Below are 16,480 nucleotides of genomic sequence, written 5' to 3'. Positions count from 1 at the left end.
GAGGCATTGTCTTGCTAATGAAGAGCACAATTGTATTCTCTTCTCTTGAGTATTTTGTGCTTCAAAGAGGTCTGCACCAGTGCTCCTGCAGTCTGGCAGTCTGCTTTGTTTTGGTTCTTGCTTCCTATGCTGTGTTCTCACATGTACTGCACAGGAAGTCTCTGCCTCTCCTCCTTCTGCCAATGTTTTGTTCCTTTATCCTAATCAAAATTCCAGCAGCTGAATTTGCCTATGGACTTCCATGTGTACTTTAGCCAGTCCCTTGTTGACAGCCTTTGCCCTTATGCCACAGGCCTGGGGAATGCCAGGTGGTTCACCTGGTGCTTTCTGTAGAACACCACATGTTCTGTGTGGAACACCACACATTCAGCAGCCTGATGGGTTTTATCCCAGCCTGAGCAAGTGACTTACACTGGAACGATTGCTTTGGGTCAGCATTAATGTGCCTTTCCCAGGGAAGCTCAGCTAATGTCTGGTTTGGCTTGTTCTTGGCATCCCTTCCTTTGAGCTTTTGCTGTTCCTTAGGCTTCCAGAGAGCAAGGCAGCCTGTGCCCTCTGGGGCTGGAAGTGCCTGTGAGTCATGGAAACACATGGGCCCAAGCATGAGCTGTGGGGCACAACTAAATTGTGTGGCATCCAGGGACTGCCATCCCTCTGCTGATTTTGCTGTTTCTTGCTTATCTTCAGCTGCTGACCAGCTGGCTCGCACAGTTCAGGATTTGTTTTGATTTTGGGGATGGTATTTATTTAAGTTGCAGGATGTCTTGGTTATCTTAGCAGCTGATAACATGATTGGACCCTGTTTAAATGGCATCTTCTCTCTGTCAGTGCCAAACATCTGAGGTTCCTGAGCAGTTTGAAATAGCTGTGCTTCAGCCTGTGCATTGGAGTGTGACTTTTAAAGAACCTCAGGCCTTTTCCTCTCCCATCCTTGACAAAAAGGAGGGAAGGGAAGGAAAAGCCTTGTTTCTTCTTACTTAAGAATTATGAGATTTAGCTCACTGTTCCAATGGCATACCTTGGACTAGTGGTAAAAACCTGTAGGGAAGCTGTTGAATTGAACATACATGAGCCTTCAGCATACATGAGCCTTCCCTGTCACCTTCTAGCTGAAGCCTTGCTGCTGGTGTCCAGTAATCTTATTTTTAAACCAGATCTGATTCATGCTCTGTTTTCTATGCCAGATGAGGTTCTTGGTTGTGAGTAAGTGTTGTGACTGTAGCTGGCAGGAGTGCTGCATGATTGCCTCACTTCAGGAAATGTTAAAATAACACTTTTTTTTCTTAGAAAGCTCGTTTGCTCCCCTCCCACTTCTAATTCTCCTAATAGCTGCCCCCAGTTTGGCAGCTGTCTTACAGAGGGTTGTTTGTGTTGCTGAGTGAGAGCAGAGACAGTTCAGTGGATGCAGTGCTGGAGGAGAGGTACACAAAGTGAGCTAGTATCTCTAGCCAAGCTGGCTTAAACGTTTTAGAGGTTTCTCTGAAATCTGGAAGGAAAACTGCTAAACTGTGAGAAGAATCTTGCTCCTCCCCCTGGACTCTGCGACTGAAGCGGGGGATTTTTTTCCTCTTTGGAGAAGAGAAGCTGCCCCAACCGAAGCTGCTCATTTGAGACAAACCATCCAGCAGGTTTATCTGCTCCTTGGCTACAGTAACTCGGTGGGACCAGGAGTGCCAGTAGCTGCTGGAATGAGTGTCCCCCAGGGACGGACCCTGCAGGTTTTGTCTGCTGTGTTGGATTTGCAGTCAGGCCTCCAAGGTACTCAGCAAAGCTTCAGTGGGGTTGAAGAGAGTTATCTCCTCAAACCTGTATCAATGGCTGCCGTGTGCTCTGCCAGGCTATCCTTCCTTGCTGGTGGAAAGGCAGGACAAGTTGTTGGGATAAACAGATGAATGGTGTGCTCTGTAAATGTGGCATACAAGGCTGCGTGTGCTAATGTTTAACTTGTCTCTTGTTTTTCTTTCCATCCATTAGGCAATACTGAGTGGTGCACATCTCAACAAAGTCTCCTAGCAACCTTTCCTGCAGGGCTGAATGACAGCAGAAGCTGCCAGGTGAACCCGTGAGCCTGTAAGGAGGCGAAACCGGGACACACCATGGGTCAGAAGGTCACAGGTGGGATAAAGACTGTGGATATGAGGGACCCTGTGTACAGGCCGTTGAAACAGGAGCTCCAAGGACTCGACTACAGCAAACCCACACGGCTGGACTTGCTGCTGGACATGCCTCCCGTGTCCTACGAAGTGCAGTTGTTGCACTCGTGGAACAACGACGACCGCTCGCTGAACGTGTTCGTGAAGGAGGACGACAAACTCATATTTCACCGGCATCCGGTGGCCCAGAGCACAGACGCCATCAGGGGCAAGGTGGGGTACACCCGGGGGCTGCACGTGTGGCAGATCACCTGGGCCATGCGGCAGCGGGGCACCCACGCCGTGGTCGGGGTGGCCACGGCAGATGCCCCCCTGCACTCGGTGGGGTACACGACCCTGGTGGGGAACAACCACGAGTCGTGGGGCTGGGACCTCGGCCGCAACAGACTCTACCACGACGGCAAGAACCAGCCCAGCAAAACCTACCCTGCCTTCCTGGAACCAGATGAGACTTTCATTGTGCCCGACTCCTTCCTGGTGGTCCTGGACATGGATGATGGGACACTGAGCTTCATTGTGGACGGGCAGTACATGGGGGTTGCGTTCCGAGGACTCAAAGGGAAGAAGCTGTACCCGGTGGTGAGCGCGGTGTGGGGACACTGTGAGATACGGATGTGCTACTTGAACGGACTCGACCGTGAGTATAACTCCTGTGTTTGTTCTGGCTGCACAGATCTGCTGCTTACTGGGGCAGCCTGGGAAGGGCCTTCATCCTTCAGCTCCTGTCAGCAGGAGCGTTGCTGAATATAGCTCTGAATCCTTAATGGCTCACACAAAAAGTTGGGCTGTGCACAGGTACCCTGGCACTGCAGGGTTTGGGTGGGAGAGTGTGGTGGGGGAAAGTGATGCCAGTTGTCTGACTAGAGATGGCAAACCTTTCTATGTTTCTACCAAAGCATCAGCAAATGTTCTTCTGACAGTTGCATTATTTGCAATGTAATCCTGGTGTCTCTTTACAGAAAATGGTCTGAGACAGTTCCCTTCCTTAAATGGGTAATGGAGGGACTTTTAAAATCCCTTGCAGGCAAGAATGGGAAAATCTGTCCCTAGCTAAGAAAATGGGAATGTCTCATCTTTCAAAAAAGTAGCTCACTTCTCTGCTGCTTTCAGAGCAGGGTGTGCTCATTTGTAGCAAGGGGCTGGATATTGTAATCAGCCCAGCTTGCATGCCAGGCCTTTTACTAATAGGCACATCAATCTCTAGCTAAGCTTAGTAATAAATTTGGCTGTCCAAATGTGCTAAAGTCTGTTATCTCTCATAGTCAGAAGTTCCCATGGGGCCAGACTGTGACTCAGTCCTCTGGGTAGGGTGGAGGAGAGAGGTGAAGGAAGTGGATTAAAATCTGGATTTATGTTGTTAGTGAAATAAATTTGGCAGAATTGGTATGAAGAATAGTTTTTCCCCTACATTCCAGAACAGTGTCTGCCCAAAGGCTGTAGCATACTGGGCTTCTTTATTTGTGCTTAAGAGGTGTCCTAATGCTGGGCCAGCGGTGACAAACCCTGGCACTCCTGGCATGAGGTACAACAGAGCTGCCACCAGGCACCAAAAAAACTGAGCTGTCAGAATAACCAGGAAAGCCCTGCAAAGGCATAGCAGCAAAATCCACAAGTGCTTTGAGAAGTACATTTCATCTCAGCAAGACCAAGTAGAGAGCTCTTGGCAGAGCATTTTCTTACCCGAAGAAAGAAGCCCAGACCCTTCTGCCCCAACAGTTTACAGAATGGCAGCAGCTCCAGGAACCAGGTTTTGCTGAAGGATCAAAGGCAAAACCTGCAGCTCCCCTCAAAGCCAGCAAGTCTGTGGAATTGCTGGAGCAGAGCTGCACTTAGCAAGGAAATGGCCACCTCCAGGATTGGATTTGGTTGTAATGTGCTCTCGGCATAGGAGTGAATTGTGGGCACAGGGCCAGGAATGACGGGATGCTATTTTGGCACAGATAGAAAGAAGGTGTCTGGCTCTAACCACTTCTGAGCATTCAATAGCAACACTGTCCAGTGATTGTAGTGCCTGTGAATGGAAGGAGGTCGGATATGTGTGTGCTTTCTCTTTTGGTCTCCTGTCAGACTGGGTTATCAGCGGCAAACTAGACGAGGATAAAGTTCTTAGTCTCTGTGGAAGATCCTCTCCTTTTAAGACCGTTAAACTGCAATGTATTTGTTATGTTAATGTCTATAGGCTTTGAAGGTCAGGCCCCTTGTCCCTTGGGATGCTGGCTAGACAATGCCTCTGTCCCAGCTATCTCCACACAGAGCGGGCAGAATTGGGACAGGCTTTGAATGCAGTGTGTTTGTACCCCAGTGGTTTAAGAATAAGCTACATTGGGAAGTGCCAAAGGAGTGCTGCCAGGAATAGGCCTCCCTGGCAGTGTCACAGCCAGAGCAGAGAGGTGCAGTCTGGCTGCAGGGACCTGTCCCTGTGGAAGAGGCAGCATGGATCCTGAACTGGGTCATGAGCAGACAGGAGCAGGGCTTGCAGCCAGACCTTCCCTGTGACACAGAACACGTGTGGTGAATGTGGGGCTTGGGAAGCAACAGCACTGCCCTGATACATCTGTGTGCTCCCCACCCAGCTGCCAGTGCAGGAGAGGTATGCATACAGAGGCATGATTCCTCAGGAATAACTAACACAGAACTGCTTGGAAAAAAACCCCACATTTCACTGCAGCTTCCCCTGGAAGGAGGTAATAGCTTGTGATCCACAGCAGGGAAGGAAAAGAGGGGAAACAGAGCATTGGTTCAGCTCTGACTGTGAACATGAGGAGGAGACAGACCAATTCAAGCCTGTGTTTCCTGACTTTGTTACCAAGTCTCTCCACAGCTAACAAACTCTCCTTCTCACAGACTTTTTTGCCAAAAGTTGGGTAAAAGTTACTTTTCCCCCTTCTCATTGGAAGTGTTTTCTGCTTGGAGCAGTGTGGCTGTTAATTTTTTCCAAAGTAAAATCAGGAGTGACCTGATCAGAGGCTACTGACAACACCTTTCTGTTTGAGATTTTCAGTGTTACCTTTGAACCTGGAAGGAAGGTACTTGTAACCAGCTTATTGATGGAATGAATTCTGGTAAAAAAAAAATGCAGTAACATGATCGTGCTCAGAGAAAGTAAGCTTTCTCTGTCTCTCATCTGTTTCAAAAGCTGTATGAACAGTGAGATTAATTTTGCAGGTAGTAGTAGAAGCTGGAGCTGTTGGTATCTGTCAAAGCTCCTGAAAACTGCAGCTTCTCAGCCAAACTCATTCCATGTCTGTGTTCAGCCCAAGAGATCTGTAAAGGAAGCTTTCTAAGGGTGCAGGCAGAGCCCCCAGGCTGTTAAGAAGGACATGCAGTTCTCTGCTTTGGGATGTCTTTTGTATTGTCTCTTGGGGGGAGGAGAAACCCCTTAGGCTTGAGCAGCCTGTTGTGTAAAGGTGAGCTTTGACAGACTCAGCAGCAGGAGCTGTGAGTAACTAATGTGTATCTTCCCCTCTGTGCAGCTGTGATGTGTTTGTTAACTCTGGCTTTGACCTTAGTCCCCTCTAAGTTGTGAATGAGTCCTCAACAGCAAAGGGCCCCATATGCCATTCCTGAAAAACTAGTATTATCTTGTGTGGTGTTTTAAGTACAGGATGCAAAAAAAGATAGCCAAAGGCTTTTATCCTTCCCAGGTTTGTGACAGAGGAGGGAATCCTCCAGTGGAAAATGTCACAATACAAGTGGTGACATGAAGCTTTGACAGATGGCTTTGTTTTTCACGGGAACTATGTAATATAAATGCAGGGGGTTGACAGCTGTTATCCTCTATATGAGACAAATCGTGGCACTTTCTGGGTGCCCAGACCACGTGATGCTCTCAGACTGCTGCAGTCTTTTCCTTCAGTGACTCTTACAAAAGTTTTTGGATACTGCAGTAAAAGGCACAAGCTGGAAGATGTGTTCTGTCTTGAATGGTATTGCAGAGGGGTAACTTCCATTTGAGGATTCTGGTATTTTTTTGTTCACACGTGTATGGCTTAAATAACGTACACAAACATCGTGCTCTGCTGTTGTATTTGAGTTGAAGATGTTGAAGGGTTTAGGTCCTGCAGACATGCCAGGCGTTCACCCTTCTTGCTCAGTCTCTTCTGGGGGATTTTTAGAACTAGCAAAATGAACGTGTGTCTTGTGTGCTGAGGTGTTAATGTCTCGGCTTCTCTTTCGCCAGCTGAACCACTGCCTTTGATGGACTTGTGTCGGCGAGCTGTGAGGCTGGCTCTGGGCAAGGAGAGACTGACTGAGATCCCCACACTGCCCCTGCCAGCCTCCCTCAAGAGTTACCTGCTCTACCAATGACCTTCGTGTCTGAGGACAGAGAGCTGGAACCAAGGCAACACTCAGAGCTGACCCACTGAGCAACGGGCTCTCCACCCTCGTGTCATCGCTACTGTTGGGACTCCTTGGCCAAAGTATTCCTGCCACTGCTTAAGCCTCCATGTGCCCTTGTTGGCAAGCTCCCAAGTAATCCTTGTTTCACAACTGAGTGTTTTGTTCTCTGGAAGTCACTTCCCCAGCACACTTACAAGAAGGGACACTCACAGAAGCTCTGTGCTTCCCTGCTTCTCCTGAGAAAAGCTGTGCTTTGTCCTTTGGGCACAAGGGCCTAGGAGTGAATGATTTGTCTGTACCAGCTAAAGGGAAGAACATAATCTGGGGAAAGGGAAGGCATTAGGAAAGGTTAAGACTGGGTCCTAAGAATGGAAAGGCATGAGATGTCCAGCAGAGTTGGAAAGAGTCTGGAATACCAAGAGGAATTAATTGCTGAGTTTTTAAAAAGAAACAAACAAAAAAAACAAACTAAAAAAAGTACAACCCCAAGCCCTGAAACACCAAAACTAAAACCCTTCCACCAGGACACTTGTTATTTGGAGGAGGAGGTTGTGTTGCTGATGTCTGTATCTCTGCTGGAACTTCTCACCATGTTCTGGTGCTGTTTCACAGGTCACGAATCCCATGTTCTTGTTTGTCACCGTTGCTTTCTCCTGCTCTGTTCTCTTCTCTGCCTCTTCTTAGAGGGTTTGACTCAGTTGACTGAGCAGTCAGGTGTCTTCACCTGCCTTCTTCCCAACGTGAAACTGCAGGATCGGGGATACTTGCTGATGTGGGGACAGGGAAGGGACAAGCTTCTGCAACAGGGGGCAGAAGATGGAGACCAGCTTTATGAGCTGAGAGTTGTTACACAGCTACAGGCCCTGTCACCTTGGGTCTGTTTTCTAATCTGTTCCGTGGTAGGGCTTTAGAGGAACATATTGATGTGTTTCTCTGATGGCTCTGCCAGGGAATTTTCTTCTTGGACAAGCTGCTTATATTCATCCAAACCATGCTTCCTTCTGTCATAGACCATTAGCATAATCTCCATTTAACTATGCAGCAGGAATAGTTCTCCCTGTTTCTTGCTTGGGGGTGGGAAGTTGTCCCAGAGAAGGTGGTACCAGTATGGGCTGCAGAAGTACTGTCAGCAGATGACAAATCCAGGAGGTGATTGCTGCAGAATGTCACTTGTGAGACCTTGGCAGAGGCCAGCGGGGTGATCTTCAGGCACAGCAAGAAGAAACTAAACCTCTCCAGAGCTGGGGGGCAGGAGAGAACTGCAATAAACAGGACAAGCAATTCAGGCAAAATCAGCACATCCCAAATAGATTCTCACCTCAGTAGCCGAGTAAAGAGGATGACACTCCTTTACTAGCAGGAGCTGCTCTCTTGACCTCTCCACAGGTTACTATGCTGCCTTTCTGGGGTTATTTTGCACATTTCTTTGTCTTGAAAAAATGTTTGTGTGGTTGGTTTTTTTTGCTCTTGAGTTATTCCTTCAGTTCTGTGTAGGTACAAATGAGTTTAGTTGTTGAAAATGTTAATATATATATTTGTGGTGTATGTATAAGAACATGTTTTAAACAGCTGCTGTAGGGTACCTTTTTTAAAATAAACTACTTGCATAGTATATTTTTTAAAGCACAGAATTGGTGCCAAGACTGGGTGGGGTGTGATGTGCCCCTTTTTTATTCTAATATTATATGATTTTGTTTTTTCAGTGTAGGGGTTTGTACTAGTTTCTGTTGCAGGGTGGGACACAAGAAAATTCAGTGTGTGTGGAGCCCTACTTGGTTGCCTTCAACTTGAACCAGTGTCTTCCAGAACTCCAGGGAAGTAGCTGTGTTCTCCCTACTTCTAATGCTCTTTGTGCTCCCACGTTTCCCTCTCTTCTCACTTCACCAGGACATTACTTTGTACAGTTTTAAATTCTGACTATTTTATGACTGTAGATAATACTCAGTAACCTAATAAACTTTATTAAATATTACTTGGTGATGGTTTTTCTTTGCATGAAATGATCAGATTTCTTTATGCTTGGTTTCTACATGAACAGTGAGCTTATTCCCAGGAATCCTGCCCAGGCAGGCAAAGCAAGGGCTGTTGTGGCCTTATCTCTGCTTAGAAGAATAACAATTTAAAGCTGGCATCTGAAAGGTGTGTACAGATGGAGGGCAAGGTGCATTGGTAGAGGATGGTAAGGTGTGGTAGCCTGAGATTTTTGGGCAGTTGCCACTATTGCCTAAAAAATGGAGTTTATTAAAGTCTGTGATGAGACAGCAGCCTTGGTTTCCTGCTTTAACTTAGTTTACAGCTGATTTATTACACCATACTCCTTTTTCTATTCAATATAAAATAGATTCAAGAGTTTCCCTCCTACATTACAGCAAATGACTTTTCTTCTTTCAGAAAAGAAGTTTATAAGTAAATCCCTGACTTTTATTTTATGTTGATACCTGACATTTTTTTTTAGGGAGGTGGTGGATAGAAGACAACAAAATAAAATGGTGAGGGCTAGAGGGATCCCTGGCCAGAAGAACAGCACAGTTAATTACAGAAGGTGCTGTGGAAGGTTAAGCTGAGTGTTGGGAGTCATTCCTGTGTGCTTGAAAAATGGCTGATTGATTTCAGTGTGTTCTGGGAAACTTCCTCAGGTCATGAACTTGATTTAGCTCGTGTTACTTAGTATTGGTTTTCAGTCACTCCCTACCCACTGCTATAAGTTGCTCTGTTTTCATGTATTTTTGGGATCTGTTTGCATAAGAGACTTCACTCCTGGGCCGTGAGGAGAGATGGATTATTTTGTTTGTGGAATACAACCTGTTTGCTTGCTGAAGGTTGTGCCTTCGGTCTCTTCCACCTCCAGCCTGTGCAATACAGAGATGCTCTCAAATTGTGTCAGCAGGGAGGTTAAGCTGCCCCAAAGTGACTGAAAGTGTGATGACATGGTAGTTTTCTCAGTGATGATGAAAAGTCCCCCTCCTGTTCACACACTTTTCTGTCTTCCCTGCAGCTACCAACTTCTGTGTGGAAACCAAACCATTTAATCAGTTCACACACACACACACTGCAACCGGTGAGGTTCAACTGAAGCTTATGAACTGCCCAATAATGGTGCTGCAGGGAGAGAACTTAAAAAAAGGCAGGTAGTTTCTCTCCTCTTGTCTCCAGTCAGGGCAAGATTTTTTTTAAATTTTGGATGTCTTGCATGTGGGACAACCACATGACTAAGGTAACTGTAGATCCAAAGCCTAAATATCCAGTGTATTCAATAATCACCACTTCTGGGTGCTGCAGGTAGTGGAGGACTTCAGTGAAACACTTATTTTCTGCCTGTTTCTGACCAAGGCTGGCTTTCCCTTTACGTTGCAGTGGAAGGCTGCCTGTGTGTCACTGGGAATGTGGCAGGAGGGGTTCTGGGACAGCAACAGCCTGGGAGGGTGCAGAAGGTGGGGCGGGTGCAGAAAACTGAGAAATTAGTTCATGCTCAGCTCCAGACACCCAAACAGGCTTGTGTTCCAGCTGCATGGAATATTTGAAACAAATGACCTGCTCAGGGCTGGGAGTCTGCAGTGTTTATGTACAGTGCTATGGCAACAGTGGAGGAAGTCATGGGATGGGGATTGGACCTGATGGAATCAACAAATGATATCACAGATTAGCAAGTCCCAATAAATCAGTGGCTCTCTGCTCCCCTGCTATTAGTGCCTGTATCCAAGCACTGGCACTGTGGCAGGAAGATCTCTGCCTTTTTGAGTAGCAGTAAAAACTGCAAGCCCTGCTTGTATCAGGACTGCCTTGAAAACCAGCCCTGTTCCACTGGCCAGCATCTCATCCTCCTGCTGCTGCTGAGTCATCATGTTTACGCACATGGAACCATTCCTACATTTTATAGGAGGCTTCTGGCCTTGACACTTTGCCTGCTCTTGCCTTGCCTGTGCTATAGCAGTGCTGTGACGATTCTGCAGAGAACCCTGGCATTCTAGACAAGCAGGGGAGTAGCTTTTGTTTCTTCCTGGAAGTCGAGGCATTGGTGACAGTGATTTGAGTCTGAAAAAGTGTGCAAGAGGGGAAGTGTTCAGTAGAGGAGTCGGTAAGGAAGCAGGTCGTGCTGCTTCAGCAGTGTTGTTGTCACTCCTTTCCCAAAGAGAAGCCTGTACTGGATGCAGGTTACACTCCTGCCCACATCTGTGCCAGCCAATATTCCTACTGTGGATCTTCACCAAAGCTATGACAATGTCAGGACAGAAAAACTTGGAGGGGGGGAGGATGGTTGCCAATTCTCTCCTTTATCTGCAGAACTGAGAAATTATTTCTGAGCTCAGCCAAGTTCCCTGTTGGAGCCCAGCTGCCAGTCTGTACCTGTCAAGTCCTCTGCCAGAACCAAGGCAGTTTTCCCTTTCCCTGTGCCTGAGATGTGTGAACTCAAAAGGATGTGCGTCACGCTTTTAAGAACTTATCTTGGCAGTCACACCTTCTCTCCTGCATAAGGTAAGACAATTATGAAAAACATTTCCTAGCACACTGCCCCTCTTCTCTCCACGTGCTTCCTATGCAGAGCTAATGCTGTTGATCTTATGCCAAAGACTAAGTTGTGTTTGACTGGAGAAGGAAATACATAGTGATTTATTTAGTATAAGTTTATTAAAATTAAAAACCTAACCCAAAGCACAGCCTTTCTTGGCTTACAAAACAGTGCTGAGGGGGAACAAAACTCATTCAGTGCTTGCACAAAACACACTGGAGCACTGATCCTGCCTTTGCACATGTTTTGATTCGAAACTATTGCAGGCTTGTCTGCCCTTCAGACAGAAAACTATTTGAAGCAGCTGCCAGATGTTTTGTCTGCCCTGTGTGTTACAGTTTGCTTACTGCTGAGCAATGCTCTTCCCATCGGGTGCTCGAGCTGCCCTTGGGAATCTTGCTCCTGTGGCACCTCCGTGCTGGTTTCCCACCCCTTTGCCCTGGTCACGTTCACACAGGGCAGATACAAGTCTGAGTGTTTTACTGCAAGGCTCAATGTCTGCTGTGCAATCTGCTGGCCTCGTCTGGGACCTTTGCTGGGACTAGCACAGACCAGCCACATTCCTCTGCTCACATGTTGCCACAGTGTATAAAAGCTGAGGTGATTTACAGTCCCTTATAAAAGCACTCAGGGCCTGAATTTAGGCCTTGCTGAACAGCCTTACCCTGAACACCCACAGTTCAGGGCCTGGGCAGCCTCGTTGACTGGCTGTAACTCAGAGCTGAGTTATAAATCTTTTTCCTCCCTACAAGATGGGTGATAAATTCTGAAATACAATGAAGTGGAGCAAAGACCTTTGTGCTTTTCCAGAACTGTGACCAATTTAACTCAATCAGAAGATGTACCTGCTCAACAGAGATACCTTGAGAATTCTTGTGTGTTTTCCCGGCGGTTTCACGTTGTTTGTGTAAAATAAACATTATTTGTTTAAAATACAAATATTTTGTGTAAAATTTCTCAGCTGGGAGCAGTCCCCAGTGCCATCATGTTTAGAAGCACACATCCTTGGCTTTCTGTGCTTCTGCATCACTTGTAGTCCTGCAAACCCACATCTATACATCTTAGGGCACAGTCCTCGTTAAAAGGGGTTTAACCTGCAATTTTTCACTTTGCTCAGACTTCTGCCTTTGAGCAATCAGAGGGCTCGTGCCCACGCTTTTTGGGCACACATTGCATTTGCCTCTGACTGCTCTGCAGTCAACAGCTTATGGCCCAGGGTCTGCAATGGTGTTGGGTGGGATGTAGGCCAAGAAATAGGTGCTACTTCTGGATACCCTTCTCCATAGCACCTTGTTTGTCCTGAGGAGCCTCATAAATGCCTGTTCTTACCAGAGTCTGTCATTGTTCCCTCTCACAACCTCTTGTTAAGCCATTAACTATTATTTAGGAGCGCCTAACAAAATTTTACTGTCTAAAACCTGCCTAAGCAAACAGGCTCTCCAGCTGATTATTATAAAGGGTACATGGGCAGGCAAGAAACACCTGCCTAAGCTGGAGTCTCATAGGACACAAGTGTTGATATTTTTTTTCCTTTTATTAAAACATACTGAGGGTTTCCCACAATGGAAATGGGTCTGAACTCTTTGTTCTCTCACTTTTCCCAAAACAGGACCTTTGGGAGTGCAGAACTTTCTCGTAGGCTGCAGGTAAAATGCCATCCACTGAACCAGTAACCTAATTTCCTGCAACAGGCTGGATGTTTTCTTTGGAAGAGGACCACCTAATATTGATAAGGTCTGTTCCCACTTAATCTGAGGTCCAACAGAGAGACTTGAGAAGTAACAGCTGTTACTCCTAAATATGATCTGTATTTTTCAAACTGTCTAGACACCTGGGTGGGTTGCACACATTACCAGCAAAGCTAGTTAATCATGTCAAACGTTTTCTTTCTCTAAAGGTTTGTTTTGTTTAATGAGCTATATGGAAACCCAGGGGAAGACAGTGAATCAAGCAGACAAGTGAGGAAATTTGATCACTGACACTTGGACATTTTTCATTCTGACCTGGTATGGACAATGCATGGATTTAAGGATTTCAGAAGTTATTGGCTGTGGTGTTTGATAACACCACTGACACAGTAAACCCTTAAAACAGTGAGCTGGGTGGATGTTTCCCATGTGCTCTCTGTGAAATGCTGTTAAATGAAAACTGACTGAAACTGTGCTGCACAATAGGAAGCTACAGCAATGAAAATTACATTTACAGAATGCCAGAAATTTAAGTTTACAATTGATTTGTAAAGGAAAGCCTAGAAGAAGGAGCACTCAGAGTCCTTATGATGCATCCTACTTGGATAAATACAAATGTTTTCAATTAATGTTCTCACAAATGCCAGCTACCTATTCCAAAGTACAGTGCTGTGTGATAAGACCCTTTTTATTAGGAAGGAAAGAAGGTGATTCTTCATACGCACTCTGACATTTTTATTTGCATTTTAAAAAATAGCCAGAAAAATGCAAATAATCCTAAAGGGGTGAGAGACATTTCTGGACAGGAACCCACCCTGAGAAGCTGCATCCTGGAGTTCAGACACCCTTGAGGTGGACGTGCAGATCCACAGGCACATGGATCCTGGAGGATACCTAACATTTTCAGCAGAGACTTGTGGCACACGTGCTTTAGAGCTGTGTTTTCTCTTGTTTGTGTTTGCTAACTATGTTTTGAACTTCATAATCAAGATGAACCGTGGCCTTCAATAGAATAAACCTGTTTTCCCCTTTCAGGTTGCCTGGCACTGGCACTACTCACAAGAACTTTTCAGTAAGCACAAGGCGTGTGTCTTTCTCTACAAACAGCAAATGCAAATAAAATAATATTATGGTCAAACAGGTGGAATGTTTGTGACCTAAACAAGCATAAGAATCCCAAGACAAGCTATGATGCATTTCCCGGTAAGTTTAACCTGGAGTTTAGAAGAATTGAGCACCAGCATTAAATATTCTCTCCCCAGATGGGTGTTAAATAGTGTTTTCAGGAAGGTATGAACACTGAAAGAGCAGACCCAGCTTTGGAAGAAGCCAGGATGCAAAAAGACTGTTGGTCAGGAAAAGCCTTCGACACGTGAATCTTTTACCAGATGCATTTGGCAAAGGTTCAGAATCATAATTGGGAAGACAAAGAGGGGGAAGAGATTCAGCCTGGGGGCTGGTTGAGCGTCCTGGTCGTGGACTGAGCTCTTTGGCTGTTTGATAAAGCTCTGTAGGTACAAGTTGGCAACTGAGGCTGAACCTGCAATCTGGCTGCCTCTCCAAAATGACAGGCTGGGTCCCTGAGCAACACTTAGGGTGATTTTCTTTGGTTGTTTTCCCAGTGGTCAGCGGCTCCAAATGGTGCTGGAAATAGTGTGAGAGAAGCAGCTTGCTGCAGACTGCGCTCAGTTCCGAAATTCTCTCAGATGCCTTTCTTGCCAAATTCTCTTGGAAAGAGATTGTGTAATCAAGCGGGGTTGCATGTAAAAACACACTTGTGTACGTCCAGGCGTGCAGGGTATTGCCAAAGTGGACAGACTGTCCTGCCTGTGCCTGCCAGAAAAGTTGTGTTTTGTCCAGCGGAAAGGAAAACATCCTTTTCTCTTTGCGCTTTGGAATTTGTCTTTTCAGACTCTGATCTCATCAGCAGAGGCTTCATACTATGACAAGTTTGGCCATCTTGGGTCAGGACCACAGTCCAGTAAATTGAGGCTTGCACCAGTAGCCAAAACTCAGCTGTTCTCCACAGAAAGTGGCCTTCTTGGTAACATGGCAGATGCTTCAAAGATTGCAGAGAACATCCAGGAAATAAAGGAAGCTGATCACTGATTTGTAATATACAGTCTTTTGTGCTAGGTGTTCTTTGAACTAGAGCAGACAGCATCTGCCTCTAAACTGAGGACACAAGGAGGAGTATTTCATACCAGCATGTTTAATAGGTTGGAACACGGGCAGGTTGCACCATGCTGTGTGTGAACTCTGTATCACAGAAATTAGGCACGTGCTCTAGGTGTGCTACCAACAGGCATCTTTCTTTCCAGGCTGTCCTATATAGCTGGAAAGGCTGATTTTTGAAGAACCCAGCAGCTGAATAGAGTGACATTTTTCCTATGTGTTGCTTTAAACCCTGGTCCTAATTCAGCATTCGCCTTTTATTTGCCTCTTTACTGCCTGCACTGGATTAAAATGGCAGATTTCCTTGGACTGTATGTTAAAATGAGACTGCCAACTGTAATTGGTAATTTCACTAAGTATGGCCCATGCTCTGCATTCATGTTTGGGGGCTGTAGATTGTCAGATGTCAGTGTCAACACGACATTTTGCTGCATTTATGACATTCAGAGTCTCTCTGCATGAAAATAGAGCAGCTCCCAGTTCCAAGAACATCCTTGGAAGGAGAAGAGCTGTCCCTCTCCAGTCCCACTTTTCAGGCAGGTGACCAGTTTGTTTGGAAACTTCTTTGCTGTGGGTGGTGGATGGGGGTATGTTTAAAGCAGCCAGACAAAGGTGGGAGGAGAGGAAGCAAAAGGAAACACTCTCCTGAAGCCGAATTGTTTTGGGGGGCTGCTGGGAGGAGGAAGTTGTTTAGTTTTGTTTTCTGAAAAAACATCCTTACAGCCAAGACAAACAAAGGTGCTGCTCTAGGTCTTGTTACCTTTGGTTTCCTTGGGCCCCATGTCAATTCCCAGATTATTTTTACGAACTGTTTAATCCAGGGCTTTTATTTCCCCTGTAAATAAACGGTATTTCAGATTCCAGGACAGCTTCAGATGCTAATACCAGCTGTCTAGACAAAGAGTGGCCCACTAACATGATCGTAAATAAAAATAGTCTTGGGGCTTTTGTTTTGGGTGTTTGTTTTTTTTTCTTCCTTCTCTTGTTCAACTTGCAGAGGGAGACTGGCAGGAGAGGCTGGCTGTGTGAATGCAGGCACTGCAGAGTTCTCACCTCCTTTGCCATCTCTTGCAGGGGATTGAGCTGGCTGGGGCCGTGCCAGGGGATGCTTGGTGTCTCAGAAATGTAAATATTTCTAGATAAGGAGCGAGGGGATGGAGCTCACAATTACGTAGTGCGTCTCCTAGGTTGTACAAGAGCAACACTGCAAATGTTTTTATGCCTCCCATGGCTTTCACTATATGGATCTTCAGCTGGATTTTCCTACAGGGAGAAGAACTTTCTTGTAGCTTCTGTTCTTTCTCACAGCTGTGCAGAACCTTTGTGCAGCACTGCTCTGGACTGTTCTCCCTTTGTAGAGATGCTCTCTCTGACATCAAGACTTGTCCTGTTAAATTTCATTTTCTGATTTTATTAAAGAAAGCACTAATACTCAACTAAAGCATGTACTGATCTTTTCCTAATGGCAGAGCTGATGACAAAGTGCACCATGGGCTGAAGAAACAGTTCATTTATTCCTGCAGCACTGCTGTTAATCCCATTCTTTCACATGCTCCTAGGATGCCATGTCACAGATGGATGGGGATATACATCTTCCTGGCCCACTTTTAGGTGCT

The 16,480-nt window shown here is 46.0% G+C and overlaps 1 protein-coding gene and 1 long non-coding RNA gene across 3 annotated transcripts; both read left to right on the top strand.

The window, feature by feature from the left end:
• Nucleotides 1–1,783: 1,783 nt before the first annotated feature.
• Nucleotides 1,784–8,466, top strand: SPSB1 (splA/ryanodine receptor domain and SOCS box containing 1). The gene is made up of 2 exons (XM_032708926.1): nt 1,784–2,790; nt 6,334–8,466. The coding sequence occupies exons 1-2, from the start codon at nt 2,097–2,099 to the stop codon at nt 6,459–6,461; spliced, it is 822 nt and encodes a 273-aa protein (XP_032564817.1). The 5' UTR covers nt 1,784–2,096; the 3' UTR covers nt 6,462–8,466.
• Nucleotides 8,467–10,781: 2,315 nt separating this feature from the next.
• Nucleotides 10,782–14,567, top strand: LOC116797510. 2 transcript variants are annotated; one of them, XR_004360667.1, is made up of 3 exons: nt 10,782–10,967; nt 12,611–12,735; nt 13,725–14,567. It is a non-coding gene; the product is annotated as an uncharacterized LOC116797510 (long non-coding RNA). The 2 variants fall into 2 exon arrangements; XR_004360668.1 differs by lacking the exon at nt 13,725–14,567 and adding an exon at nt 12,899–12,979.
• Nucleotides 14,568–16,480: the final 1,913 nt, after the last annotated feature.

The sequence above is a fragment of the Chiroxiphia lanceolata genome, chromosome 22 (genome assembly GCF_009829145.1).
Source record: "Chiroxiphia lanceolata isolate bChiLan1 chromosome 22, bChiLan1.pri, whole genome shotgun sequence".
NCBI lineage: Eukaryota > Metazoa > Chordata > Aves > Passeriformes > Pipridae > Chiroxiphia > Chiroxiphia lanceolata.
This window is presented reverse-complemented; position numbering and strand designations above follow the sequence as displayed.